This window comes from Trichechus manatus, unplaced genomic scaffold, assembly GCF_000243295.1.
Source record: "Trichechus manatus latirostris isolate Lorelei unplaced genomic scaffold, TriManLat1.0 scaffold00097, whole genome shotgun sequence".
Classification (NCBI taxonomy): Eukaryota; Metazoa; Chordata; class Mammalia; order Sirenia; family Trichechidae; genus Trichechus; species Trichechus manatus.
The window spans coordinates 7938992-7963355 of record NW_004444033.1 but is presented as its reverse complement, the minus strand read 5'-3'; the positions used below and the strand labels follow the sequence as shown (position 1 = coordinate 7963355).

At 39.4% G+C, this 24364-nt stretch overlaps 1 protein-coding gene across 5 annotated transcripts in view; it reads right to left on the bottom strand.

The window, feature by feature from the left end:
• EXOC4 (exocyst complex component 4) overlaps positions 1-24364 on the bottom strand; it is an 830578-nt gene that overhangs the window by 709832 nt on the left and 96382 nt on the right. For all 5 annotated transcript variants that reach the window (XM_004382687.2, XM_023737127.1, XM_023737128.1 and 2 more), the window contains exon 7: positions 13759-13933. In XM_004382687.2, coding sequence (XP_004382744.1) covers positions 13759-13933 — 175 coding nt within the window. The remainder of the gene's footprint in view (positions 1-13758; positions 13934-24364) is intronic.

The window sequence follows — 24364 nt, the reverse complement described above, 5'->3', positions numbered from 1 at the left end:
GCAACATTTGTAGTAACTGTTAAATGAGAAACTATTTTGTTCTGTAAGCCTTCATCTTAAGTGAGAATAACAGCAGAATTCAAAGAGCGTAGTCAATGTCACTGAAATGTGCATGTAGAAATTTTTGAAATGGTGTATCTTTGGCTATGTGCATTTTCACCAAAAAAAAAATGTTGAGAATTTAGAGGGTTGATATGTTGTGGGGTTGTTAACCAATGTCATAAAACAACATGTGTATTTCTGTTTCATGAGAAACTATTTGTTCTGTAAGCCTTCACCTGAAGTACAATAAAAAAATTAAAAAAAAATACTGTCAGGTCTTAACCCAGTGTTCCCAGTGTTAATACTTGGATTTGAATGTCCAATCAAAAGTCACTGACCTACATTACCTATCAGTATCTTGGTTTCCTTTCCCGTTGTAGAAGACACTGCCAATTTTGGTCCCTTGATAAAAAGAGTTAACAATAAACAAGTACTCAGCTGATTTTGTCTTGCAGCCCCGTTTTGGTGACCTGCTACCTGTGTAAATGCTTGAGTGACTCCTCTCAAGTGCACTTTATTAAACCAATGCCGTAACTCTCTCCTGAGTGACTAACTTCACAATGACGATATTTCTTCATCATCATCCTATATTGGAAAAGGTTAACATCTCTCTGCTTCCCCGCTCATTCCTAAACATGCCATTTCCTCTAAAAAGCACCAAAACGTGCCTCATCTGAACGCCTTAATCACTGCAGATGCTTTGCTTGGGACTCCCACCCACGTGTCTAGCTTTCTGGTGCACACGTGTCCCACGCTCCAGGCAGCACCCCAGATGCCGCCCCACCGTGCTGGGTGGAAGGGGCTCATCAGCCCAGCTCTGGGATGAGATGTTGGTCTGTGCAGCAGAGCCAAAAATAGCGCTGGCCTTTTTCGTTGCCATATCACGTCGCTAGCACACATCTAGCAGGCTGTCATTGATCACGCCCGCGAGCCTGGCTACTCCGGGCTGCGCTTTCGTCATCTGCTGCAGTTGACTTGGTGGCAGTGCTCTTCATCCTCACATGGGTCATACCCATGAAAAAACTCAGAGAGGTTTTGTTGTTGTTCCCTGTGTATTTCCAAAACCCTTTTATGTCGCCAATCAAAAAAGGCCCATGCCGCTCACTTGTGGGACACAACTCTTTGGCAACACAAGAACTACTTCTGGGAAGCCCAGAACTATTTAAAAAAAAAAAAATCATCTGCACCTTTGAGCACTATAAAATTTGCTATATAAACTTACTGAGGCTAAAAAAAAAATTTTTTTTAATGATTTTGAAGATAATACCCTGAGCAGAAGGGCACAGAACCTTTTTTCAATACCTGCGTGTATTTTAGGTGTAGATGTGACAGTGAAACAGTATTCTGTCCATCCTTCTACAACTATGCAGAAGTACACATAAAAGACAAGTGGGTGAATACGATGCTGTTAAACAGTTTAAGAGAGAGAGATGTCTCTGACTAACACATGGTCTTAGCATTCTGAATTTAGGAAAGACTTTATTATGACTATATACAGTTTTTTGTAGTTTCTCATTAAGCACAAGCCCTGTAGTTCTAATGGATATGAGCTATCAGGAAACTCCTTGTCTCCACCTCATCAATCAGTTCTCAGTCATGGTGAAGGTCAGCCTGGCTCATGCAGGGATGAAGAGGGAAATAAAGTACACAAAGCTGGAATATCAAGTTACCCTAACTCCAAGGCCTTGTAGTATGGCTATCCTGAGAGTCTTTTTGTCCTGTTTGCTCTGCTTCTTCCCTCCAACCCAGGCTCACATTTGGACCTGTTAACACCGGCTTGTACTTTCCTCTTGAAGTTGTCTGTCCACATCCCCTAAGGAATCACCAGCTTCTGAAAGATCAGCTTCTGACCTGAACATCATTTGGGTCCTGCTCAAAAATGGGCCATCGCATCACCCACACACGACAAAAAAAAATGCAAAAGTACAGAGGAGCAGAAGGAACTCCCATCTCTCGGGACCATCTAACATGCTGCTTGTGGCACTATGGAGCACTCAGTGAGCTGATGATCCACTTTAGGAAAGTACTTCTCACTTTACTTTTACACTCATAAATTATTCTGAGCAGTCCATTTGTACAGCTTGAGCTGTTATCCCCAGGCTGGTGATCCCTAAATTTCTATCACCTGCCCTAGCCTCTCTCTGACTCTCCCACGCTCCGTCTCTAGCTGCCGGTAACACAATTCTCCAGGGATATCCTGCCAGCACCACAAACTGAACACGTGCAAAGCATCATCTTCCTGATCCTAATTCCCAATCACTTCACCTTGTCTCAGACCTCTCTTTCATTTCTGAAAGTCAGTGGTGAAAGGCTCTGAGAATTCTTTCAAAAGCTCTCCAAAAATCTCTGCCTCTGGTCTTCATGGCCCTAGTCCAGTTGCTTTCCCTTCCTGTAGTGACGGCACTTGCCTTCTAACTGGTATTTCTCCAGCCATTTCCCTTCCCCATCAACTCATTTTGCACACTGCTGCCAGATAAAAAACACCACTTTCATCATTTTACTCCTCTATCAAAATATATATATAAATATATACACCACTTCACCATCACCTGTGAAGTAATTGTGCATACACACACAGGTGCACGCACACAAACCAATCTTAAATCTGCTCAAGTCTCTAGATGCATGCAGAAAGTTACAGGGCAAAAATAAATAGTAAATGACACCATACAGAAGCAATCGACAAAATCCAGACTGTGGGAAACTCTATAGAACAAAGGGCCTGGTTTCTTAAATACATTTCAAAGGGTTAAAAATATAAGAAATGGGAGGAAATTTTACAGATTAAAAGAGTTTAAGAAATGTATCCATCAAGCTGAAATACTTAAATTTTACTTGGATCCTGATTCAAACTAACTGGAAAAAATATCAAAATAAGACATTTGAAATAACTGGAATTTTGAACACTAATTGGATATTTGATAATATTAAGGGAATTATGTTTTTAGGTATGGTTATTTTTTTTTTTTTTAATAAAGAGTCCTTATCTTTTGGAGATTCACACAGAAATACTTATGGATGAAACAATATGAGCTCTAGGACTTTTCCAAAATAATAAGAGAGAAGGGAAGTGGGTAGGGGTGAGAGGAAAATTGATAACTGTTGAAACTGGTGAAATGATGGGGACCCGGGGGTTCATCATACTCTTCTATTTCTGAACAAGATTGACATTGCCCATAATGCAATAAAAAAACAAAACAAAAAACTACCATGGCAGCCCACTGCCTACACAGCCAAGTCCAAACTGCCCCATCTATTATTCAAAGATGACCCAAAATAATTCAATTTTATTTTGGGTATGTGTGTGATACTTTCCAAAAAAAAAGCGAACAAACAGAACATCCATTCTCTCAATTCTCTATAATACTATTCCCATTATATAGTCAGTCCTGACCATGTTAAAACATGCCAGGCCCCACTGTGTCCATGAACTCAGCTGCTTTAACCCATTCTGACCTCTTCCTTCTGTGGCCTCCTCTCGCGCTTGTGTGCACACTGAACGTTTTTCCGTGGTGCCATAACCTGCTCTGCATGGTTCTGTAACTGCTTGGTTATTCTTTTTAAATAAACAAAAGGAACATGTAAAAACAGAAGAAATATTTTTCCCAACAGAAAAACAACAAATTCCCACTAATAAGAAATTCAGAAAATTCATACAGATGAAAAATGAGGGGGGCATGGGGAGAAATCTAGAAAAAACCCCTTCCTTAATAACAGACAATAATTCTTAACATTCTGCTATAATTGCTTCTAATCCAAAAAAGAACTCTTGGATGAAACAACGTGCTTGTCAGCACTCTCAATTATTATCCAGGTCAGAAATAAGAAATGCCTGTGTGTGCTACCTTTGGACTGCTACTTGAAATACAGTGGAAAAAATCTGAAAACGGAAATCAATTACAGCATAGTTGTTTAGGTTTTCTTTTCCCTTTAAAATATGTGTATATTAAAGCATTTTCCATCTGTACAGAATTTCAACATTCTATCATCATTTGCTTTGTTTTACAGCACAAAGACACTCTCTTAAGTGTTCTACAGTAATATAACTCTCATAATTAAATTAAATTCACTTTCTGAAAACTTCTCCCATGCCTTAAGAGAGTCTTTAATGGCCTTGGTTTTAACATGACCAAACCAATAGTATTTGCCTAACCAGGAGTGTGCATTAGAATTGGTTAGGATCCTGCTGAAGCAGACTCCCCAGAGTGGGGTCCCCAGGTCATTCTGATTGTGCACCCCAGACAAGGAATCACTGTTTCAAGATAGTGGCTGTGATGGTTAAGGTTATGTCATCTTGGCTAGGTCATGATTCTCAGTGGTTTGGCAGATATTATGCAATCGTCCTCCATTTTGTGATCTGATGTGAGCAGCCGATCAGTTGAAAGGGGAGTTTCCTTGGGGGTATGGCCTCCATCCAATGCATACAGATGTTCTGAGAAAGCTCGCCCTCTCTCAATCCTGCATACGACTTGTCATCCTCTGACCTCTGGTTCTTGGGATGTGAGCCAGCAGCCTGCCGTCTGACCTGTCAATTTGGGGTTCGTCAACCTCTGCAACCATGAGAGTCAGGAGGAGCCTCCGGCCTGACGTCTAACCTACAGATTTGGGACCTGCCAGTCTCCACAACTGCATAAGCCATTTCCTTGAAATCTCTCTCTCTCTATGGTTTTGCTCCTCTAGAGAACTCAGTTTAAGACAGTGGCAATGACAAAACTGTGACTGACCTGATGAATACAACAGAAAACAGTAGACTTCACTGACCAGCTCACACCTATGTCTAGAAGAGACCCTGACATCTGCACCAGAACACCTTGCAGATATGTCTTAACCATGGCATCTGGGTCCTGCACAGCACAGCAGCGCTTCACAGAAAGAAAGAAGACTGAGGCCGCTGCTAAAGACATCCATGAAACGACCTTAATTCCCTTGACCCTATAGGGTCAAATCGATCTTGATGCATTTACAAAACTCTTTGGTATTTTAGAAGAGAAAAAGTAAATCTCTATTCAGTGACCACTGTTCCTTTAAATGTGAAATTCTGAATCTTAATTCGAAAATAATGCAGTAACACGTATAGGTGTAAATACACTTCTACATATACACACATTTAGTAAACTGCCTAGTAATTACTGACATATTCCTCAACACAAAATCTTCATTTAAAAATATGTGAACTAAAATCATTTCACTAAATGAATCAACAAAAAAAGAATATCATAGAATTGCTTAAGTTAAATGTCAAGATGCTAAAGTATAACCGAAACTGGGCTTGTAAGTCACTGACTTAAAAATTAAAACAGGAAGCTTGGGTAAGCTAAGTTCTACACTTGACTCTTTGGTGCTAAACACATGATTTAAAACTTTTATCTCAGTTTCCCCAATTCTAAAATGGCAGGGGGGTGGGTGGCAGTATTATGACAAATAATAACCAGGGAGGCAGTATCATGACAAATGATAACAAAAAGATCAATGAGATTACTAAGATGGAAGAAGTCATTTCAGTGCCTGAGACTAACAGATAAACAAAGTATAATCACTCTAAGAATTTTTCATAAAGTCACTTGAACAAAGCAATTTCCTAAAGGACTTGTATTTTCCTAAATGTGTCTTTAATGGTTTTTGTGTTAATATGACCAAATTGGTAACTTTTTCTGAGCCTGGTAATCATTTAAATACTTTCTAACCAATCGAGAGCAGTAAACAGGAGTAAAATGCTCATCTTTATCTTGTGACAAAGACCCAGCAATAATAACCTCACACCAGTGTTGGACTCTGGTGGATCTATAAAAGCAAACCTACAAACCACAAAAAGTTGTGGTGGAGTAGAGACAGCTCCAAATTCTCGCCACTCTTCTCACTGAATGGACTCTACTTTCCCTCCACTTGAACCTGGGTTGGCCCTTTTGACCAACAGAAGGCAGCAGATGTGACACTATGTGATAGCCAAGGCTGGGCCTAAGAGATCTCTAGCCTCCCCCACACAGAATGCTCCCGATTAGAAGCCACTACCACGTAAGAAGTCCGACCGCCTGGAGACCACCATGCTAGGAGGTCAAATGGACAGAGGGGAGCCATGTGGAGAAGCACTAAGGTGCCAGACATGTGAGAAAAGCCTTCTTGGACCTTCTGACCCAGCCCAACTTGCAGCTGGTGCAGCCAAGTGAATGACGCCAGACAATACCATGCAAAGTAGAAAAACTGGCCAGCTGAGCCCTGCCTGAATTCTTGACTCTCAAAGTTGTGAGCAAATAAAATGGTTGTTGTCTTAAAGCCATTAAGTTTCTGGGTAATTTGGTATGCAGCAATAAATAACCAAAGCAAAAAACTATGAGTATAGTTCAAGAATTCAGACACACTTACACATTGCTTCCACAATCAGAAAAGGTTTAAGAGAAAGAATATTTTTTAAAAAAGGAAGTATAACCAATTCAGGAAAATATTAAGTATTTTTGCTCTAAAAATCTTCTCAGGTGGGCAAGAGCTACATCAGTGAAGTCATGTCAGTCACTCTAATTTCACTCAAAACACATAAATGATGCTCTCCACATCACATTATTTCACGTATGACCATTAATTACCACCATTATTATGGTCTCTTGGTTCCCTGCTCTGATGCAGGTGCACCAAACCCTGTAAGCACACAACCCTCTTAAGCACACGTAAAGCAGCACTAGGAGCACAAGTCCAACGGGCACTTGGCTTTTAATAGTTCATCCTCTAAAATCTCAGCCAAAACAAAAGAAGGAGAAAAGCTTTGACATGGTGGGTTGGAGGGAAGACCTGTCATTCCTACCCATAATTTCTATCTAATCAGGCCCAAGTAGACCCATCCTAGGTCACCAGGAATTTAAGGACAGTAGAACTTTCCAACAGATCTGCCTAATCTGGGGTATCCCACACCACACTACTATTTCCTGAAGTTTGGCCAAGTGTACAAAGATGTCCACTGACATGCACACCAGGCTTCCATGGGCTTTAAACACCCTCACACTCTAACCTGTCGTGTACTGCGCCTGGCGCAGCCCATCAGTTCCCGCTTTACGCATTAGTCATGAACTTGAAAGAAGCCAGGGAAAGTCCCGGTGCTACAGAAACAGACCCCAGTTTAGAAGAAGAATTTTAACTTTCAAATGTTAATTTAATTCTGCTCATTGAGCAGTATTATTCATTATCCACTGAGAAAATAGAACACAAAAATCTAAGAGCAAATACCTTTCTGGAGATTTAATAGCCCAGCTGACAACATGACTTCAATATGCCACCCAAAACAGAGACTATAAAAAAGTTTTAAAGGTTGAGAAATGAAGAAAAAACTATTGCTGCAAGAATAATCTCACAAGTTATCTGGCCTGGAACACTGGGAAAAGCTCATTTTACTTTAAAGGTACGGAATCCTGAGCTAACCAAAATATCGAACGCAACAAAACCTAAGAATAACCTAGTTTCAGATTTGGATTCAAAATAGAAATTACATCTGTCTCCTTGAAAATCCCCTCCACGTCATGGATCAGTACCAATAATATCTGTGGATTTTCTTACCTAACAGCCAACCTCAGGTTCTCTCTGCATGAGGTTAATTTTATCACCATTTAAACATTTATGTAGCAGTGAACAAAAGTAAAATGATTTTACATTCTGTGTCTGTTAATCTTCAGGAAAAGAAATCAAGGCACGAAAAAGTGAAGTGACTTGTTCAGGGTGTCACTGCAGTGGTAAATGGTGTTATCAGAACCCACTGCCCCCATCTGCAGAACACTGCTTAGCACAGAGAGGGGATACCCGTGTAGGCCAACAGATGGCTAAGTGGACACTTTTATTTTTAAATGAGACGTTCGTAAACGAGTTTTCCAGAAGCACAACATCTAGGGGATGGTTGGCTCAATGTGACCCCCTTAATTCCTCTGGTATGCAGAGCTCAACAAGAAATGGAAGGCTTCGTGTTTCTACTGTACCTTGGTCTTATGCACATGAAAATGTACAGCCATCAGCTTGACAGGCATGTCACCAAGTAGGTGACATTTTGGAAGGTGCTGCTGCTGCTCAGAAGGGCAAAAACATGTACTTCTATTATCGCAGTTTCAGAAAGAGCGTAAAACTGAAAAAAGGAGTGCAACAGTGTGTGGTCGCAGGCTGACACCAGGAGAAAGCTACGACACCGTGTTATATGATAACTAGAGCACTGTCTCCTCACTCTCTGTCTCCAGACACAAACATGCTGAGACAAATGAGCCTTCCGACTAAAGGATGGATTCTGCCTCCCAGGGAAAGCCCCTGTTCCAGTGAAGAAACACTGCTCAAGTCTTTGTTACTGTGCTCGTTGCCACTGAGCTGATCCGACTCATGGCGACCCCATGTGTGCAGAGTAGAACCACTCCACAGGGTTTTCAAGGCTGTGACCTTTTACAAGCAGATTTTGCCAGGCCTGTCTTTTGAGGTGCCTCTGGGTGGGTTTGAACCGCCAAGCTTTCGGCTAGTAGTCAAGCACTGAACCGTTTGCGTCCGCCAGGAACTCCACTCAAGTCTTTAAAAGATCTGCGGGAGAAACACCTGGCAATCTGCTTCCATAAAAATTACAGTCAAGAAAACCTTATGGGGAAGTTCTACTCCGTCCCATGAGATTGCTACGAGTCATAATCGACTCAACAGCAACCAACAACAAACAGCAACAATGCTGATGCTGGTGGTCCAGGAAACATACTTTGAGAACCACTGGCCCAAAGCAAAGGTTCTCCAAGACAGGATCCTAAGCAAATACATTAGAATCATGTCAGGAGCTTAAAAACACAGAATCGAGTCCTTATCCACAGAGATTCTCATTCAGAAGGCCTTGGATGGGGCTAGCAATGGAGCCAAAATAGGTAAATCTAACAAGTAGCCAGCTTCAAAAGGCATTAGTCTAAAAAAAAAAAAAAATTCACAAACCCCTCGCTGTTGTTAGGTGTACAGCCTAATACGACTCAGCAACATGTAACCTGAAAGAAACTTGAGGGCGTTGGAGAAGATAGAAACCTAAAAAACAATTTTTAAATATTTAGATGAACCTCTTATTTAAAAATGCTTTAATCTCAAACCTATGGGTTAGTAATAAATATTAGTAGAATAGGCAGTTATGAAACGACATAGATTAATTCAAGACATTATTAAGTCATTCTTCCAAAACATATATTTAATTAAAAAAAGAAAAGATGGGGGCAAAAAACTAGATAAGTGAGAGACAGAGAAAAACAGAGGAAGAGAAAGAGAGGTAAAAGGCAAAGAATGTTGCCACATCTTGACCTCAAGCCAGTTAAACACAAGACCGGAAGTTTGCTGTTACGTCTACGGCAGACCTCTCACCTGGATCACTGGATCACTGTCATGTTTTTTGTTTGTCACAGAGCTATGACAACAGTATATGCATGCATTGACATGAAATAGCAAAAGTACTGTCAAGTGTATGATCTGGGGACTACAAGTTACTAAAAGATACAACACATAATTTATATCTTTTTAGTATCTTAAGGACATCTTGTTTACTTTCTCTTAAACTGTAAAATTCCTCTCACCTATACTGACGAAAACTAAGTGAATGAAGACCATGGATCCACAATAAAAATAAGCCACTTCCAAAAAGTACATGAGTGATTGCCTAGGGCTGGGGGGAGTGGGGAAAGGAATGTGAAGTGACTACTAATGGGCACCAGTTTTCTTGTGGAGTGTGGAAAGTGTTCTAAAATTATATTATGGTGTTAACAAAATGCTCAAAGATTTTATTTCTGTGTACTGGAATAACAATTACTCTTTTCTTTTTGGTCATCTGTATTTTGCTCTTTTTTTAGTAATGATCATAAGTTGCTTGCGTAATAAAAAATAAAAAGAAATGATATTCTGGTGATGGTTGCACAACTCAATAGGTATGCTAAAAGCCATGGAATTCTCTGTTAAACGGATGAACTTTATAGTACGTAACTCCATCTCAATAAAGACATTTTAAAAAATAATAAGTCATTCTATCCCATGAAGATAGGAGAAACCACATGTATGAAAGCGGTGGTCCATCCTCATTATTTGAGGATTCCATATTAGCAAATTCACCTATTCACTAAAATTTATTTGTAACCTCAAAATCAATACTTGCAGCACTTCCACGATCACTTAAGATGTGCACATTCCCAGCTGAGGTAAGACACGGCTGGCTTGGTATTCACTAATTCAGTGTTCACAGGGACTTTACAGAACATAACCACTGTGAATAACAGGAATCAACCAGATAACTTGTTGAATAAGCCAGAAACACATGTTAAATGTCTGATGGAACCTAAAGCACCTTAGTTTATTATAATCATTTTTAATATGAGATCATAGGTTTTGTTTTCAAACGTCTGGGAATTACGTACATTTGACAAATCCAAATAAGTAAATATTTTTCAGGAAGACATAATATCTTACTTTGTTCATAACCGTAATTAATTCTTCGCAATAGCATTAGAAATAGGGACCTACTATATAAAAAAGTTGTTTTGAATTTAGAACATTAGTTCAAATTAACTAAATATCAGTGACTATAAAAACATATTCAGAAATTATTTTATAACCTTGTCAGAGTCAGATTCTGCTCCTTCAGTTCATGATCCTTTCTTCGGCAGTATGCGATCTAGCTGGTAAATCTCTCATTTCACATATTCGTTTCTATTGACTTTTTTCTCCAAGTTATGAGTCACATTTGCCTGCTTTTTTCACAAGTATAATAATTATCTGCTGGACACTGTGAATGTTATGTTTTTGAGAATGTGACTTATGCTATCTTCTATACAGTGAGTTTTGCATTGGCAAGCAGTAAACTTATGGATGGATCAGGCTCATACTAAAGAGACTTTGTTCCGAGGGATCCAGAGTAACCCTTCTTCCAGGTCTAGAGAAACCAAACCAAACTCACTGCGCTCAAGTCCATTCTGACTCACAGTGACCGGTCACTGTAGGGCACAGTAAAACTGCTCCATAGGGCTTCCAAGACTGTAATCTTTATGGAACAGACTGTCATATCTTTCTCCTGTGGAGCAGCTGGTGGCTTGGAACCGCCGACCTCTTGGTTAGCAGTCGAGTACTTAATCACTGCACCACCAGGGCTCCTACTCTAGGTCTGGATCACCCCTATTGCTAAAGAATGACCTTCCTGAGGTCAGAGCTGAAAGCACAGGACATTCAGCAAGTTGTCTTCACTGTGGTCTGAACTCCAACATTTGCCAGCATTATGCAACTTCTAGAACTTCCATCAGCTCACAGTCTTCCAGTAGGTCTTGTGGACTGGCCCATGCAGGTTAGTATTTGACAAAAGGCACAATGGGGCTCTGTACATTTCTGGGGCTCCATCTCTGTGCAAAGGAGCCTTGATGGCACGATGGTTAAGCACTGGGCTGCTAACTGAAAGGTTGGCAGTTTGAACCCACCAGCCACTCTGCAGGAGAAAAGACCGGGCAATCTGTTCCCATAAAGATTACAGCCTAGGAAATCCTATGCGGAACTTCTACTCTGTCATATAGAGTCGCTATGAGTCAGAATTGACTCGACGGCACTCAACAACAAACAACATCTCTGTGCAACTGCCTTCTCTCCAGTACCCTAATCCACAAATTCCAGCTGCCTCCACAGCTCCAGGCTCCTATCTCAGCTTCCTCTGCCCACAGAGACCTCTGCAGCTCTTAGTTTGGCATCACTTCCCATTGCCATGGTTTGAAAAGTGCCCTCAAGCAGGACGCTGGGAAGAATGTGGAGCTCACCTCAGGTGTTTCCATCTCTCTAGGATTACAGCCCTGTGTTGTCTGAAAATAGCTGCTTCATATACCCCATCTGGTTTTAACATTCGCTTACAGGAGGATCATCATCACTTATCATCACGCCCAGAAGCTGAAGTCCCTAATTAATTTTTAAATAACTTTAAAATCCATTATCATATTTCATTCTTAAACATATGACGTGTAAAGCACATATCATTTCCATTTGACAGATCAGTAAACCAAGATACAAGGAAGTTAAATAACCAGCCTCTGAGCCACAAAGATAAGTTTATTCAATACACAAATACTCATCAAGTGCCTAATACAGGCACATGGTTATTGGCATAGCAGTAAACAAAACTCAGGGAATATAGTTCCAACAGTGCTTCGAACCAGTTCAAACTGGCTCAGTCATGGCCGACAAAGCAAAATCAGAACAGATCTTAAGTTTTAAAATTTGGGTGATCCAGAACAATAATTGTAATGGGAAAAATTATGGGTCGAAGTCCTGGAATGGGAGACTTGGAAGAGGCGTAGTGAGCCCTTTCAAGAGCCTGATGTGGGAAATTGGATTATGGCCAGGACTGTGGAGAGCGACACACATTCAAAGCAGCACACTCGGCCACCGTCTTTGAGCAGGATACCCCTGTTTCTGACTCTACTCAAAATGCAACAGACAAGAAAACTGGTTACTATGCAATGCATCTGCTACCTGTGTTTTCTAAGAGGGAGATAGTTTCCAGCAGGGCTTCAACCTGTAATTTTTCCAGTTCTGGTTATTGTTCTGCTTCACTCAAATTTTGAAAATTTGGGTCTGTTCCATTTTCGCTTCCTTGACCATGACTTAACTGGGAAAAACCTGTTCGAAGCCCTGGTTCCAACTCACATTTCTCTATTAAGTCATTCAATAAAACACATAGACTGTACCAAAAAATGTCTAATTAATGAATAACCAAGAATCAATCATTCAATTCACAAGGGGCACGCTATACTCTCAGAAATAACTGCAATTTGCATGCATGATTTATTTTTTCCTGCAAAGGCTCCTATTTGCCATGCAAGTAATTTCATTCCTACATAGTTACATTTTTCAATTCCCTACATATACTTACTTTTTTTCATATTAGTAGGGACTAGCTAACCAAGTCACTTCTATTCAGCTTTGTCAAACTTGCTTCAGCTAACTCTTAATTGTATTTCTAATTTTTCAATGGCCAAATCAAATATATTCTCCTGGCACTTAGAAAATCTAATACGATTTCTAAGTACTATCTCAGCAACTTCATACCAAACAGTAATATCATTCCTCCACAGAGTAAATTAATCACCAAACCAAAAACCAAACCCATTGCCTTCGAGTCGATTCCAACTCACAGTGACCCTATAGGACAGAGGAGAACTGCCCCACAGAGTTTCCAAGAAGCACCTGGTGGATTTGAACTGCCGACCTTTTGGTTAGCAGCTACAGCAGTTAAATACTACGCCACCAGGGTTTTCAAGTTAATCACAGTGATCCATTTATACCTTAGAGATCTATTCTTATGTTCTTGACCTGTTATTTAACCCCATATATGCAAAAGTAGACAGTTGGGAAATGGCCAATTAAGCTACATACATGTTTATAAAACAGTGTTCAAGAACACTCTAATATTTACCACCTTAGTACATAACTAACTCCACTGACTTAAAGAACATTACAAGAGACAGACCAAATGCTATAACATCACCGCTAGCTACATACTGAGAATCTGTTCCTATTTATAAGTCTGGCAAAAAAAAAAAGTCTGTTAAAAAGTCTTTTTAAGATCTCTGGTAGAAGTTCACAACATCAGCAGCATCTCCTTTAAATGGAAGCATTAGTTCTCAACCTGTTTATGATCCTTAAGGTAAAAGTTTAGGTATTGTTTTTTATTATTTTTTGTTATTCTGAGTCACCATGACACCCTTTGCAAAAGGGTCTTACCTGCAGGACATCCTGGATCTTCACCCACACGTCTGCCATGTCATACAATTTGATCTCTTCCTGCTGAGTCAGGGAAGTCCCAACAGTCTGCTGCAGATACCCGAGGACCACAGAGTGTGCAGCGGCTACGGCATTGAACTTGTCAAACAGTAACTCCAGCAGTTCTAGAAGTAACCTTGTGATAAAAAAACAATAGTAATAATAATAAAGAAAATTTACACTCACACACATATATGCAGATAGTTTATTCTGGCCTCCAGAAAAAAATTAAAAAACTAAAGCTAAGTAGCATCCTATGATGTCAAACATTAGCATAAATGGTAGATTTGATCTCAAACAGTTGTATGATCTAAGCAACTTTTCTTAGCTTATCTGAGCCTCACTTTCCTTTGCTATAAAATCCAAATAATATAAAAATGTGAAACTCAATTATAAAGAACCCAGACCAGCAACAGCAGCTTAATAAACATTTGTTTCTTTTTTAATATATTTCAGTGATTACAATACTACTACACTGTATTCATTTGGCACTTTCTCCGAGGAATTCAGGCCATTTTTCAGACAACAGTTCAGATGCTACAGAGAACGTGCTAGTCCATGACAATAAATTGGGCAGTATGGCAAGGATACTAAACTTTTATCATGAAAAGCTGTGCCTACTACCACTCAAAGGCCTAAGTTGCCTGAAAAAAATGCACACATGCCAAGCAGTCTGACTTTCACCACAGGGAGCATCCGCATTATCTCATTCATCATAGTCAGACATGCTGGACACATACTATTACATTGATTTTATATACTCAAGGACATAAAATGAGGTTGAAAGGGAGCTGGGCCTAGAACAAATGTTGCTTTCCATGTCAGTGCATTTAGCCCCCTACCTCTCACTACAGTCCTCAAATGTAGATGTATATTTAGAGATAGCTCCCAGCTTTATGCCATGGATGCAAATTAATCCCTCGGCCACTGAGCCTTCCTGCGTCACTGATAACCCAGTTGGAATCATCCCTTTCCGCTGAACTTGCACAGGCTCTCACCTCACCTTTAAGGAACTTATCACATTTATTAATATATGTTCTAAATATTTTACCTTCCTTCTCCATTATTAGTCTTTCAGTGTAGGTACTGCATTAGACACCTTTGTATACTTCAGAGCACTTAGGACAGTGATCAGCAAATACCTGCTGAATGAATTTAACGTGTTTATCATGAACAACTATAGAAAATCTTGGAATGTGAACTTTACTGTCTATTTTGTGGCTCTTGAGTCACAGTTCCCAAAAAAATTTATAAGCCAATGCAGAAAGGAGAAAAGGAAAGCAAGAGAGCTTGTCAGCAGTGTCAGTTAACAAGATTTTACCACCATAAATAAGAGGTTATAAGTACAAGTTCATCAAAATGTATAGCATATTATCTGTTCCTATGGCTTCTTTATTGTCCAATTATTCTAATTAATGTGCCAATGTGACAGCCCATAACTATCTTATGATAAAACCCTCATATCTATTTGACATTGTAACTTAGATGAGACAGAATCTATAGAAACGTAGGTATTGCTTCCAGTCTAGAATGTGCATACATAATCTAAAAATTGCACACTGTATCTGTAAACAGGACCCATTCTGCCCCTTTGAATGACATTTTTAATTTTTTTTATCTTTTAAAGGTTAGTTCATATTTACACTCACATACACCTAAAAGGCTTCTCCTTCCCCACCTGTGTTAGCAGGAACCAACCCAAGTATCAGTAGAGAGAAGAGCAAAGCACGGAAAGATGCATCCAAACATAACAGCTGAAACAGTCAATTCAGTGGGGGCAAATAATCTGTTAAAAATTAGTTATCTGGCATCACACAGAGTGATTAACTGATTAAGTGAAAGTACTACTTTTCAGATTTATGCTGAGTTTATAAGCCTGTGGTTCCCAAATATCAATTCACAGATCATAATGTATTTTTCAGTGGCATAAAGCAAACTAAGAAAAAGAAGGACGATACAGTAACTTTTCACAAAGGTAAATTTATTTAAGTTTATATTCTTTGTACTCTCCTGGCACGAAAATTGCAGTTATTTTCTGCCATGATGGCAGTTAGGTTGCCAAAGGTCCTTACTCGACACAATTAAACCCTCCTAACCTTATGCTATACTCTCAAGTTTGCTGGACTCATATTGCTCCCTGACATTCAGAAGCCTGAGGGCACACTGGTACAGGTCCCCACTGGTATGGGTCCCCACTTCCCAATGGCATGAAGTTCCAGGTACAGTCCCACAAACCAGCAATAAGGCAGAAAACCTGGGGGCACTGAGCTCCATGACTGCGCACCCTGACTCTCATGGCCAAGGCCAGGTTTGTGAAACAAGAGCCGCTCCACACCATGGTAGTGTTCCATTTAGAAAAGGGACCGGTGGGGAACTGAAGTTTAAGATGGGACCCAAGGCATCTACTAGGAAAAAAAACACATCGCTGTGGAATCACTTCCTACTCATGGTGATCCCATGTGTCAGAGTAGAACTGTGCTTCATACGGTTTTCAATGGCTGACTTTTTAGAAACAGTCAGGCCTTTCTTCCAATCGTATCTGCTAACATCATGGACGTAGCAATCCTTTGCTAAAATGCTAACAAAGTACAAGCCTCTGCCAGTCCTGGAGGCTTAAGGCCAAGACAGGTCCATTCCTATAATGTGGCAATCATAGCCAACTGACAAATGGATAAACAAGATGTGGCATATCCATTCAGTGGAATGTTACACAGCCATTAAAAGAAACAAAGTACTGATACATACTATAATAGGGATGAACCTTGAAAATATTAAGCACAATAGACCACATATTGTGTGACTCTATGTATATAAAATAAACAAAATAGGCAAATTTATAGACAGAAAGCACATTAGCGCTTACTTAGGGGCTATGGGAGGGGAGAAGGTGGGAGGTGACTGGTAATGCCTATGGGACTTCTTTTAGGGGGATAAAAATGTTCTGGAATTAGATAGTAGTGATGGTTGTACAACCTTAGGAATATACTACATACCACTGAATTGTAGGCTTCAAATGGGTGAATTGTATGGTAAGTGAATTAAACCCCAATACAGCTGTTAATAAAAGAATCTCAGCAGCTGTGGTTCAGGTGAGGCCACTTCCTCTGCAGTGAAGAGGAAATATATATAGAACAGTGAAAAAGGAACCAGGTGTCTCAAAAATCGAAGTATTGAGAAAGCTGATTCTCTCCACCAGAGGGCATTAACTTTTCTCTTTTGGTTCATGCATTGTCTTGTTTGTTTTTCCTTCATACATAAGTAAGATTTGCATCATTTCCCTACCTTGACATTCTTAAGCCTTTAATTATGGAAATTCTCTCAATTTCTCTGACAGCCCCAATCTATATAACTGAAGTAGGAATTAAGACCTGTTCTAGGACTCTCACAGAGCTACCAGAGGATCAAATAAGAAAACGGACAAAAGTAGTGGAAGTGAGAGCAAATATTACCGAGACAGGAGAGTTCAGGATTCTGACCTGAGCAACCATGAAGACGATGGTTACCTTGCCTGAGAGAGAGAGATGTAAAGTGAAGACAGAAAGTTGGGAGGAGAGATGCTGGGTTTAGATGTAGATGTGTGAAGTTTATGGTGCTATGTCCTTGGATACTTCGATACACAAATCTGGAGCTTAGGAGACGGAATGTTGAAGTATTTGAGAGGATGAGATCACTCAGAGTAAAAAGAGCAGGGTCCACAGACAACACTGCAGGGAACAGCAGCATTTAAAGGCTGGTTAGGAGGTAGCTAGGGGAAAGGCAGAACCCATGAAGAAAACTTTAGAATCCTAAGGAGAAGACAGTATCAACAGTCAAAGGCTCCACGGAGGTCAGGTAAGGTAAAGACACATTTACAAGGAAGAGGTCCCAGTGACCTTGGCAAGACTGGTTTCAGCAGAGCACTGGAGACTGAGCTCAGCAGTGGGATGAGGAGACAATGGTTAATAGGAAAAAAGAAGCTGAAGTCAATCACATGCTTTTCAAAGGCACACCATTCCTCACCAACATATACACTTCTGAAAAAGAAGGCGGCTCTCCCCTGCGTTATCAAAGAATAAAAGTTTAAGAATCACTCACATAAACAGGATATAAATCTGCACTAGTCTAGCCAATTTAAAGCTACCAGAAATAAACTGAAATACGTTGTTAATATTCATATACACACTTCTACTGCGCTAGACTGAGAAAACACGCATTTGCCTTTAGTGGCAGACACACACAAAGATGACCTAAACACACAAACCCCTCTACAATCCTTCTCCACCCCACTCCTACCAAAAAATATTAAGTAAATAAAAGAAGATATAAACATTACAATGCAGTTGGCTCTGCTGCCTAAATCCTGTTAGGCTTAAGGTTTTCACCACTAATCTAAAAGACAAAAGAGCAGGCAGGATCATTAAATTACTAGATGATTCTTTAAACTGAATTGAATTAGAAAAGGCTCTTACAGGAATAGGCCTAAGAACTCAGAGATGAGAAATTTAATTAATTGCAGATTCTACCTCTCAGAAAAAAATAATACACACACATACTCATCTGCACACACACCCCACTGGCTATTTCTGGAGTCACATAATAGGCAATAATATGCAATAAAGCATCAGAGTTAGTGAAAGAAAATATTAACCTGGTATGCAGTGTGGTATAGTATAAAGCTCCAACATTAGAAACCTAGGTTTCAATACCAATGTCACATAAACAATCGAGGGACTTTCAATACATCATGGGACTTCTCCGAATCTCAGGTTCCTCAATTACAAACTTCTTCAATCACAATTTCCTAATCACAAATTGTGAGGATTAAACGCAAAAATGTACTTCAACCCATACTAAAAAAAGCGAACTAAGAGTACACTGTTTTCTATACCTTCAAAACCTACTGTCTAGAGGGAAGAAAAGGAGATGAGAGTATTCCGGATGGGCCTACTTCCCTCCATTGCTGCTCATTCTGGTAACTCAGGCCATAACATCTCTCACTGGATATTAAAACTGCCCCCGCAGTAGTCTCCTGTCTTCCAGTTTCTCTAGACTATAAACTTGTTGAGGGTAAAAACTGTGTCTGACTGATCACTGTACTCCAGTATTTGTCATAATGCTCAACATATAAAATAAATGAGTACCTGCTGAATGAAAGAATGAGCTCCAGTCCAGCAGAACGGGAGAGATGCGGGCCTGATTACAGATAAATGGTGAGGAAATAAGGGTTAAAGTTGATAATCTCCTGGTTTTAGAAACCCATAATAAACATTTCACATAAACTATGCTTTCAAAAAGGTAATCCTGTCAACCTAAACATGAGAACGTAAAGAAGCCGTAAACTATATGCAGAGTTAGCTTTAATAATACTGCAATAAAATCTGTTTTACATAAGAGACAGGACCTGGCAGGTTCTACAAAAAGCTTTCTTATAGGTGTAAGCAAATGGTTAGTTATTCTCCCAGATCTTTGACTAATTTCCTATCTTACTAGCTGTCCCTATCTCATCTTCAAGCGCCATCATGGGGAAAAAAAGGCAGAGGCATAAGAAAATGCTAAGGAATAGTCAAAGTTGCGCAAGGCAAGAAGTGCCTATGGGGTAAAGCTACATCAAGCTGTGAAAAAGATTCAATATTTAAGGTCGGATAAGACTATCTGAATCTAAATTTAACATCCAGGGAACCCTGAATTAGTCATTTGGCTGGAAAACCCATGTTTGCAGCCAAGAAGCTGCCTTACTTGATCACAAAGCAAAGACAGCCACAAGGTAGAAAATCAGTTCTGTTCTACCACTCATCTGCTGAGACCTTAATATCAGGGTTCTGTATTTCCCCACTGACAGACAAATGCAACAAGCCCAGAATATTTTCTTACTGCTATGCCCAAAAAGGTAAGAAAATACTGAGTTCTGAGCTTAGGTTTCACATGGAATATCAAAAGCAACTGATCATCAATTATTTCGTATCAAAAATGGCCTTAGCATTACCTGCCTGGATCTCATACATTTTATTCATATGCTCAGCTGAGTTGGAATTTTTCATTTCAAACAGGGCAAAGATCCCATTCAATTTTCAAGGTTATCTAATACCTACTTCTAAGGGGACAGTGATAAGTTTCACCACTTATTAATAACGGTCTTCATGTAAAAAGAAGTTACTATTTGAAGAGTGCTGACTAATTCTCCATCTGCACTATGAAAAGAACAGAAAAACATTATTAGCAATATCAAATGAAGCACAGTAAAAATAAAAAGAACACTTGGCTGGATCCTGGCTCTAGTCACTTCCATCCTTGTCAAGTCAGCCTCAGCTCCTGAATTCTAGACAGAAGACCTCTAATGAACTTCCAGTTCTGAAGTTTGTCAAGTTAGTGACTAAAATGAGAAAATAAACCCAGGACCTCTTTCTTGAATTAACATACTAGTGTCATTCTTTCTAAAATCTTTCTCCCATTACAACAATAACAGGCGATCACAGCGGAACACTGGAAAAATCATCCATAAATTTACTTCCCCGAGATAACTAAAGTTAAGATTTTAGATGGATATTCTTAGTACTTGACCAGAAAATTATCATTGAGTCGATTCCAACTCATGGCAATCCCGTGTGTCACAGTAGGACTGTGTTCCAGAGGGTTTTCAGTGGCTCACTTTTCAGAAGTAAATCACCAGGCTTTCTTCCGAGGAGCCTATAGGTGGACTCAAACCTCCAACCTTTTGGTTAGCAGCCAAGAATGTTAACCACTTGCACCACCCAGGGACTCCTCTGAGTACTCAGGTGTATATTATTCTTAGTACAAGAATGTACAGGTCTCTAGAGGAATGGGTTAGGTAACTAAGTCATCAGTTTGATTCTCAAGGGAGCTAATTAGGAGCCACTTCCTCTGTGGCTGGTGACCACACTTCTTAACATGGCTGGCTGTCTCTGATAGGCCTGCCACTGATACAACGGGATACAGGTGGGAATGGATATGTCAGTGCAAACACATGTGAACGCCCTTCTCTTGATGTAAAACAAAATCAGGCTCCAGGAATGAATTAGGAACATCATCTTGATATAAGCCAGAAGGCAAACTTACATGGGTAGAAGGCAGTCCTTCTAATTTTAATTCCACCACCACCAAGCTTTGCAAACTGTCAAAGCACTTCAGCGTTCACTTTTCCCTGGGTAGGTCTGGGATTAGTAATAATGCCCCTACCTCAGATGAGGCCAGTGGTGAGGTTCACTCAGGTGAGACGTCAGATGGCAAACTGCTCTGCAAAGCATAAATGCTACAAAGGTGCAAAACTCTGTTAGGTCTGCGATGTTATGAAGAGTGTTCTCAAACTTTATCATGCATAAGATTCATCTGGAAAGCTTGTTAGAGCAGAGTCCTGTGGGCCCCGCCCTGAGATTAATTACCCACCCCCCACAGGGTTAATCTGCATTTCTAACTCTCAAGTGACATCTGTGCTGCTGATCCTTAGATCTCACTGTGAGTAGAAGTGAGATCAAATTTTTTTTTAAAAAAAGATCACTTCCTCTTATTAAAATATTAACTTCTTTGCATCCTGTTCTTATTTGTCATTCAACAAATTTCTTGGGCATTTAATCTGTGCCTGCACTAAATCAGGTTGCAACTCCTCACCTCCTACAAACTCAGAGTACAATCTGATTAGGGACTGCGACAAGGGGATGCATCAGGAGCTAGAGGAGCCAGAAGATAGGAAACGCCACCTGAGATTAACACAAAGGTGCTATAATCAGATCTGACACCATCCCTACACAACACCAAGGTAGAATTTCACCTGACACAAACGTTTTTTGTTTGATTGTTTTTGCAATGAAAAAGATTCGGTGTCAGTTTGAGCTTGGGGTACCTTTTATACTATGATACCAATCAATACATGGTGTGCACAGATAGAGGTAGCTCCCACTACCTGCCAAGTGAAGTGGCCTGGATGCAGTACAAAGACTACATAAGGTTACCAACAATCCATGAAATAGGTTTTAGCTCTTATCCCCTTAAGCGTTCCAATCACTAGTTTGAACCTGCTGTAATATGTACAACAAATCAAAAGCAGATTATTTTTACTCTACCAAATATAAAACAAAGGTTTAGGAAATGTAATATTGAGTAAGATCTCTGGCCCAATTCAGCCAAGGTTCCTTTCTCTGGAGACTATAATGAAAGAACAATATAAAACCAGAAAGGCAACTGCCCAACTTCAAGTTTACAGAAGAGCTAGAGGTGCCTTGGTTAGCCCCTCGGCTGCTAACCAAACGATTGGCAGTTCGAACCCACCAGCCACTCCAAGGGAGAAAGGTGTGGCAATCTGTTTCCCTAAAGATTACAGCCTTGGAAACCCTGTGGGGCAGTTTTACTCTGTCCTATGAGTTGGAATTGACTTGAAGGCAATGGGTTTGTTTTGTTTTTTTTTATTATGGTGCTATTATCAATTAATGTACTTAAGTCTTTCTAGAAAGTACATAGGTTTGGGACCAATACTACCTTCCATGATAATGAACTGTATATTTTAGTTAACAATTAGAGTAATAAGTCCCATATGTACAGAATTAATTCCTTTCATTTGTTCTAAAAATATTTTGCAAAGCTGCAGGGGATAGATAAATCCTAGTTGAAGAATAGTGGAATTTCTTCTATAGGTCCCTGTTCATCCTATTCATACCATTCAGTATTTAATAGTTCAGTGTATTTAAAGCATGTTCTCACTGATATGTGTAATCAAAAGTAGAGATTTAATCAAATGGGATCATAATCACTGAAGTTAAATTTACTTGCTTCCTGCTTGCTTTGATTCGAATTAACTACTCATCTAAATTACATCTAGACCCTTCCTGATTCCAAGCATGTCCAGGTGCTGCTACCTGCAGTGCTTGGGAATGGCTACAGGAAGCCACAAGGACAAACGCTTGACCTTGCTTCAAAGTTGCTCTTAAATGACTTTTCTGTAAAATAAAATGGCCAATTCCACAAAGTCCTGCATTTCAGATACTTAAAGAAGAGTAACCAATATGGGAAGAAGAGATAAAAGGAAATGCCACTTATTTGAAAAAGAAACACATGCCTGACTCTCACTACAGGTCTGAGAGGAATCATGGGGCTATTTATTTCTCTCTCCATAAGCACTGTACTTGCCCCGGGGACCTATACGAGATTCCTCCCAGATAAACCCACCTTCATAAGAATGCCCTATTACATCAGTATGACCTCATACTGAGTTTTGTTCTCCAAAAAAAATTTTAAGTACATTTTTTCCAACTTTTAGAACAATTCAATGTATTTCTATAAATCTACAGCCTTCATAGACTGAAAACCAGAAAACAAAATGTTTCAGGAAATGAGGCAAACACCAACCTTGAAAATAACTATCACTATAAAGTAAATGATTCAGTGTTAGAAGTATTCAGCAAACATGCAGCTAACACTAACAATTACACGCCCTATTCACAGGAGGCAGAAATGAAAGGGGCGTACAGTCTATTACCATACACTGTAGAATGGGTTACGTCTGTTAAAAGTGGTGTGTTCAAAAGCAGTAAAGGACCACTCTTTCAGATTCTAGATGTAGCAAGGATCTAAATATTAAGAATGAAACTATAAAAGTACTAGAGGAAAGTTTGGAAAATTTTATTTATAATCTCAAAGTAGGAAAGTCCTAAATTTTACAAAAAACCTAGAAGGCATAAAACAAAATATTAATAAGTATGGCCTCATAAAAATAAAAACAAATTGTCTACATGGCTATAAATATCATAAGCAAAGTCAAAAGAAATAAACTGGGCAGAAAAGTGATACATAATACCCAGACAAAAGAATTTCCTTAATATATAAATCAAACCAAACCAAACCTGCTGCCATCAAGTCAATTCCGACTCATAGCAACCGTATAGGACAGGGTAGAACTGCCCATAGAATTTCCAAGAAGTGCCTGGTGGATATGAACTGCTGACCTTTTGGTTAGCAGCTGCAGCACTTAACCACTACACCACCAGGGTTTCCTTAATATATAAAAAGCTCTGCAAATCAAGAAAAAGATAAACAAAATACTAGAAAAATAAATTGTTTACTAAAAAGGAAACATACATTATTTGAACACTATATTAATGCAAATGTCAAATATAAAAAAAAGAATACTATAATGAACTACTCTTTTATCTATCATCCTGCTTCAGAATTATTTTATGACTAATCTTGTTTCACTAACCACTCTCACTCCAGATTATTTGAAGCAAATCCCACACATCATAACAAATTATTTTCAAACCAATTAAAAGAAGTTTAATGTCACTCATAATTAAAAAAATGTACATCAAAACCACCTTTGAAATATTATTTATCAGCTATCCAACTGGTAAAAATTTAAAAAATTGATAATACAATCTATCGGCAAGACAATAAAAGAACTCTCAAATGACATTAAAAATTGGCTATTTTCTCTTAAAAAAGCACTTGGCAATAATCATTAAAAGTTAACCAACAATAGTCAGCAAAAAAGATTAGTCCAAAGGACTAATTGTCCACAGCTACCAAGACCTTCACCGGACTGAGTCCAGTACAGCTAGATGGTGCCCGGCTACCACCGCTGACT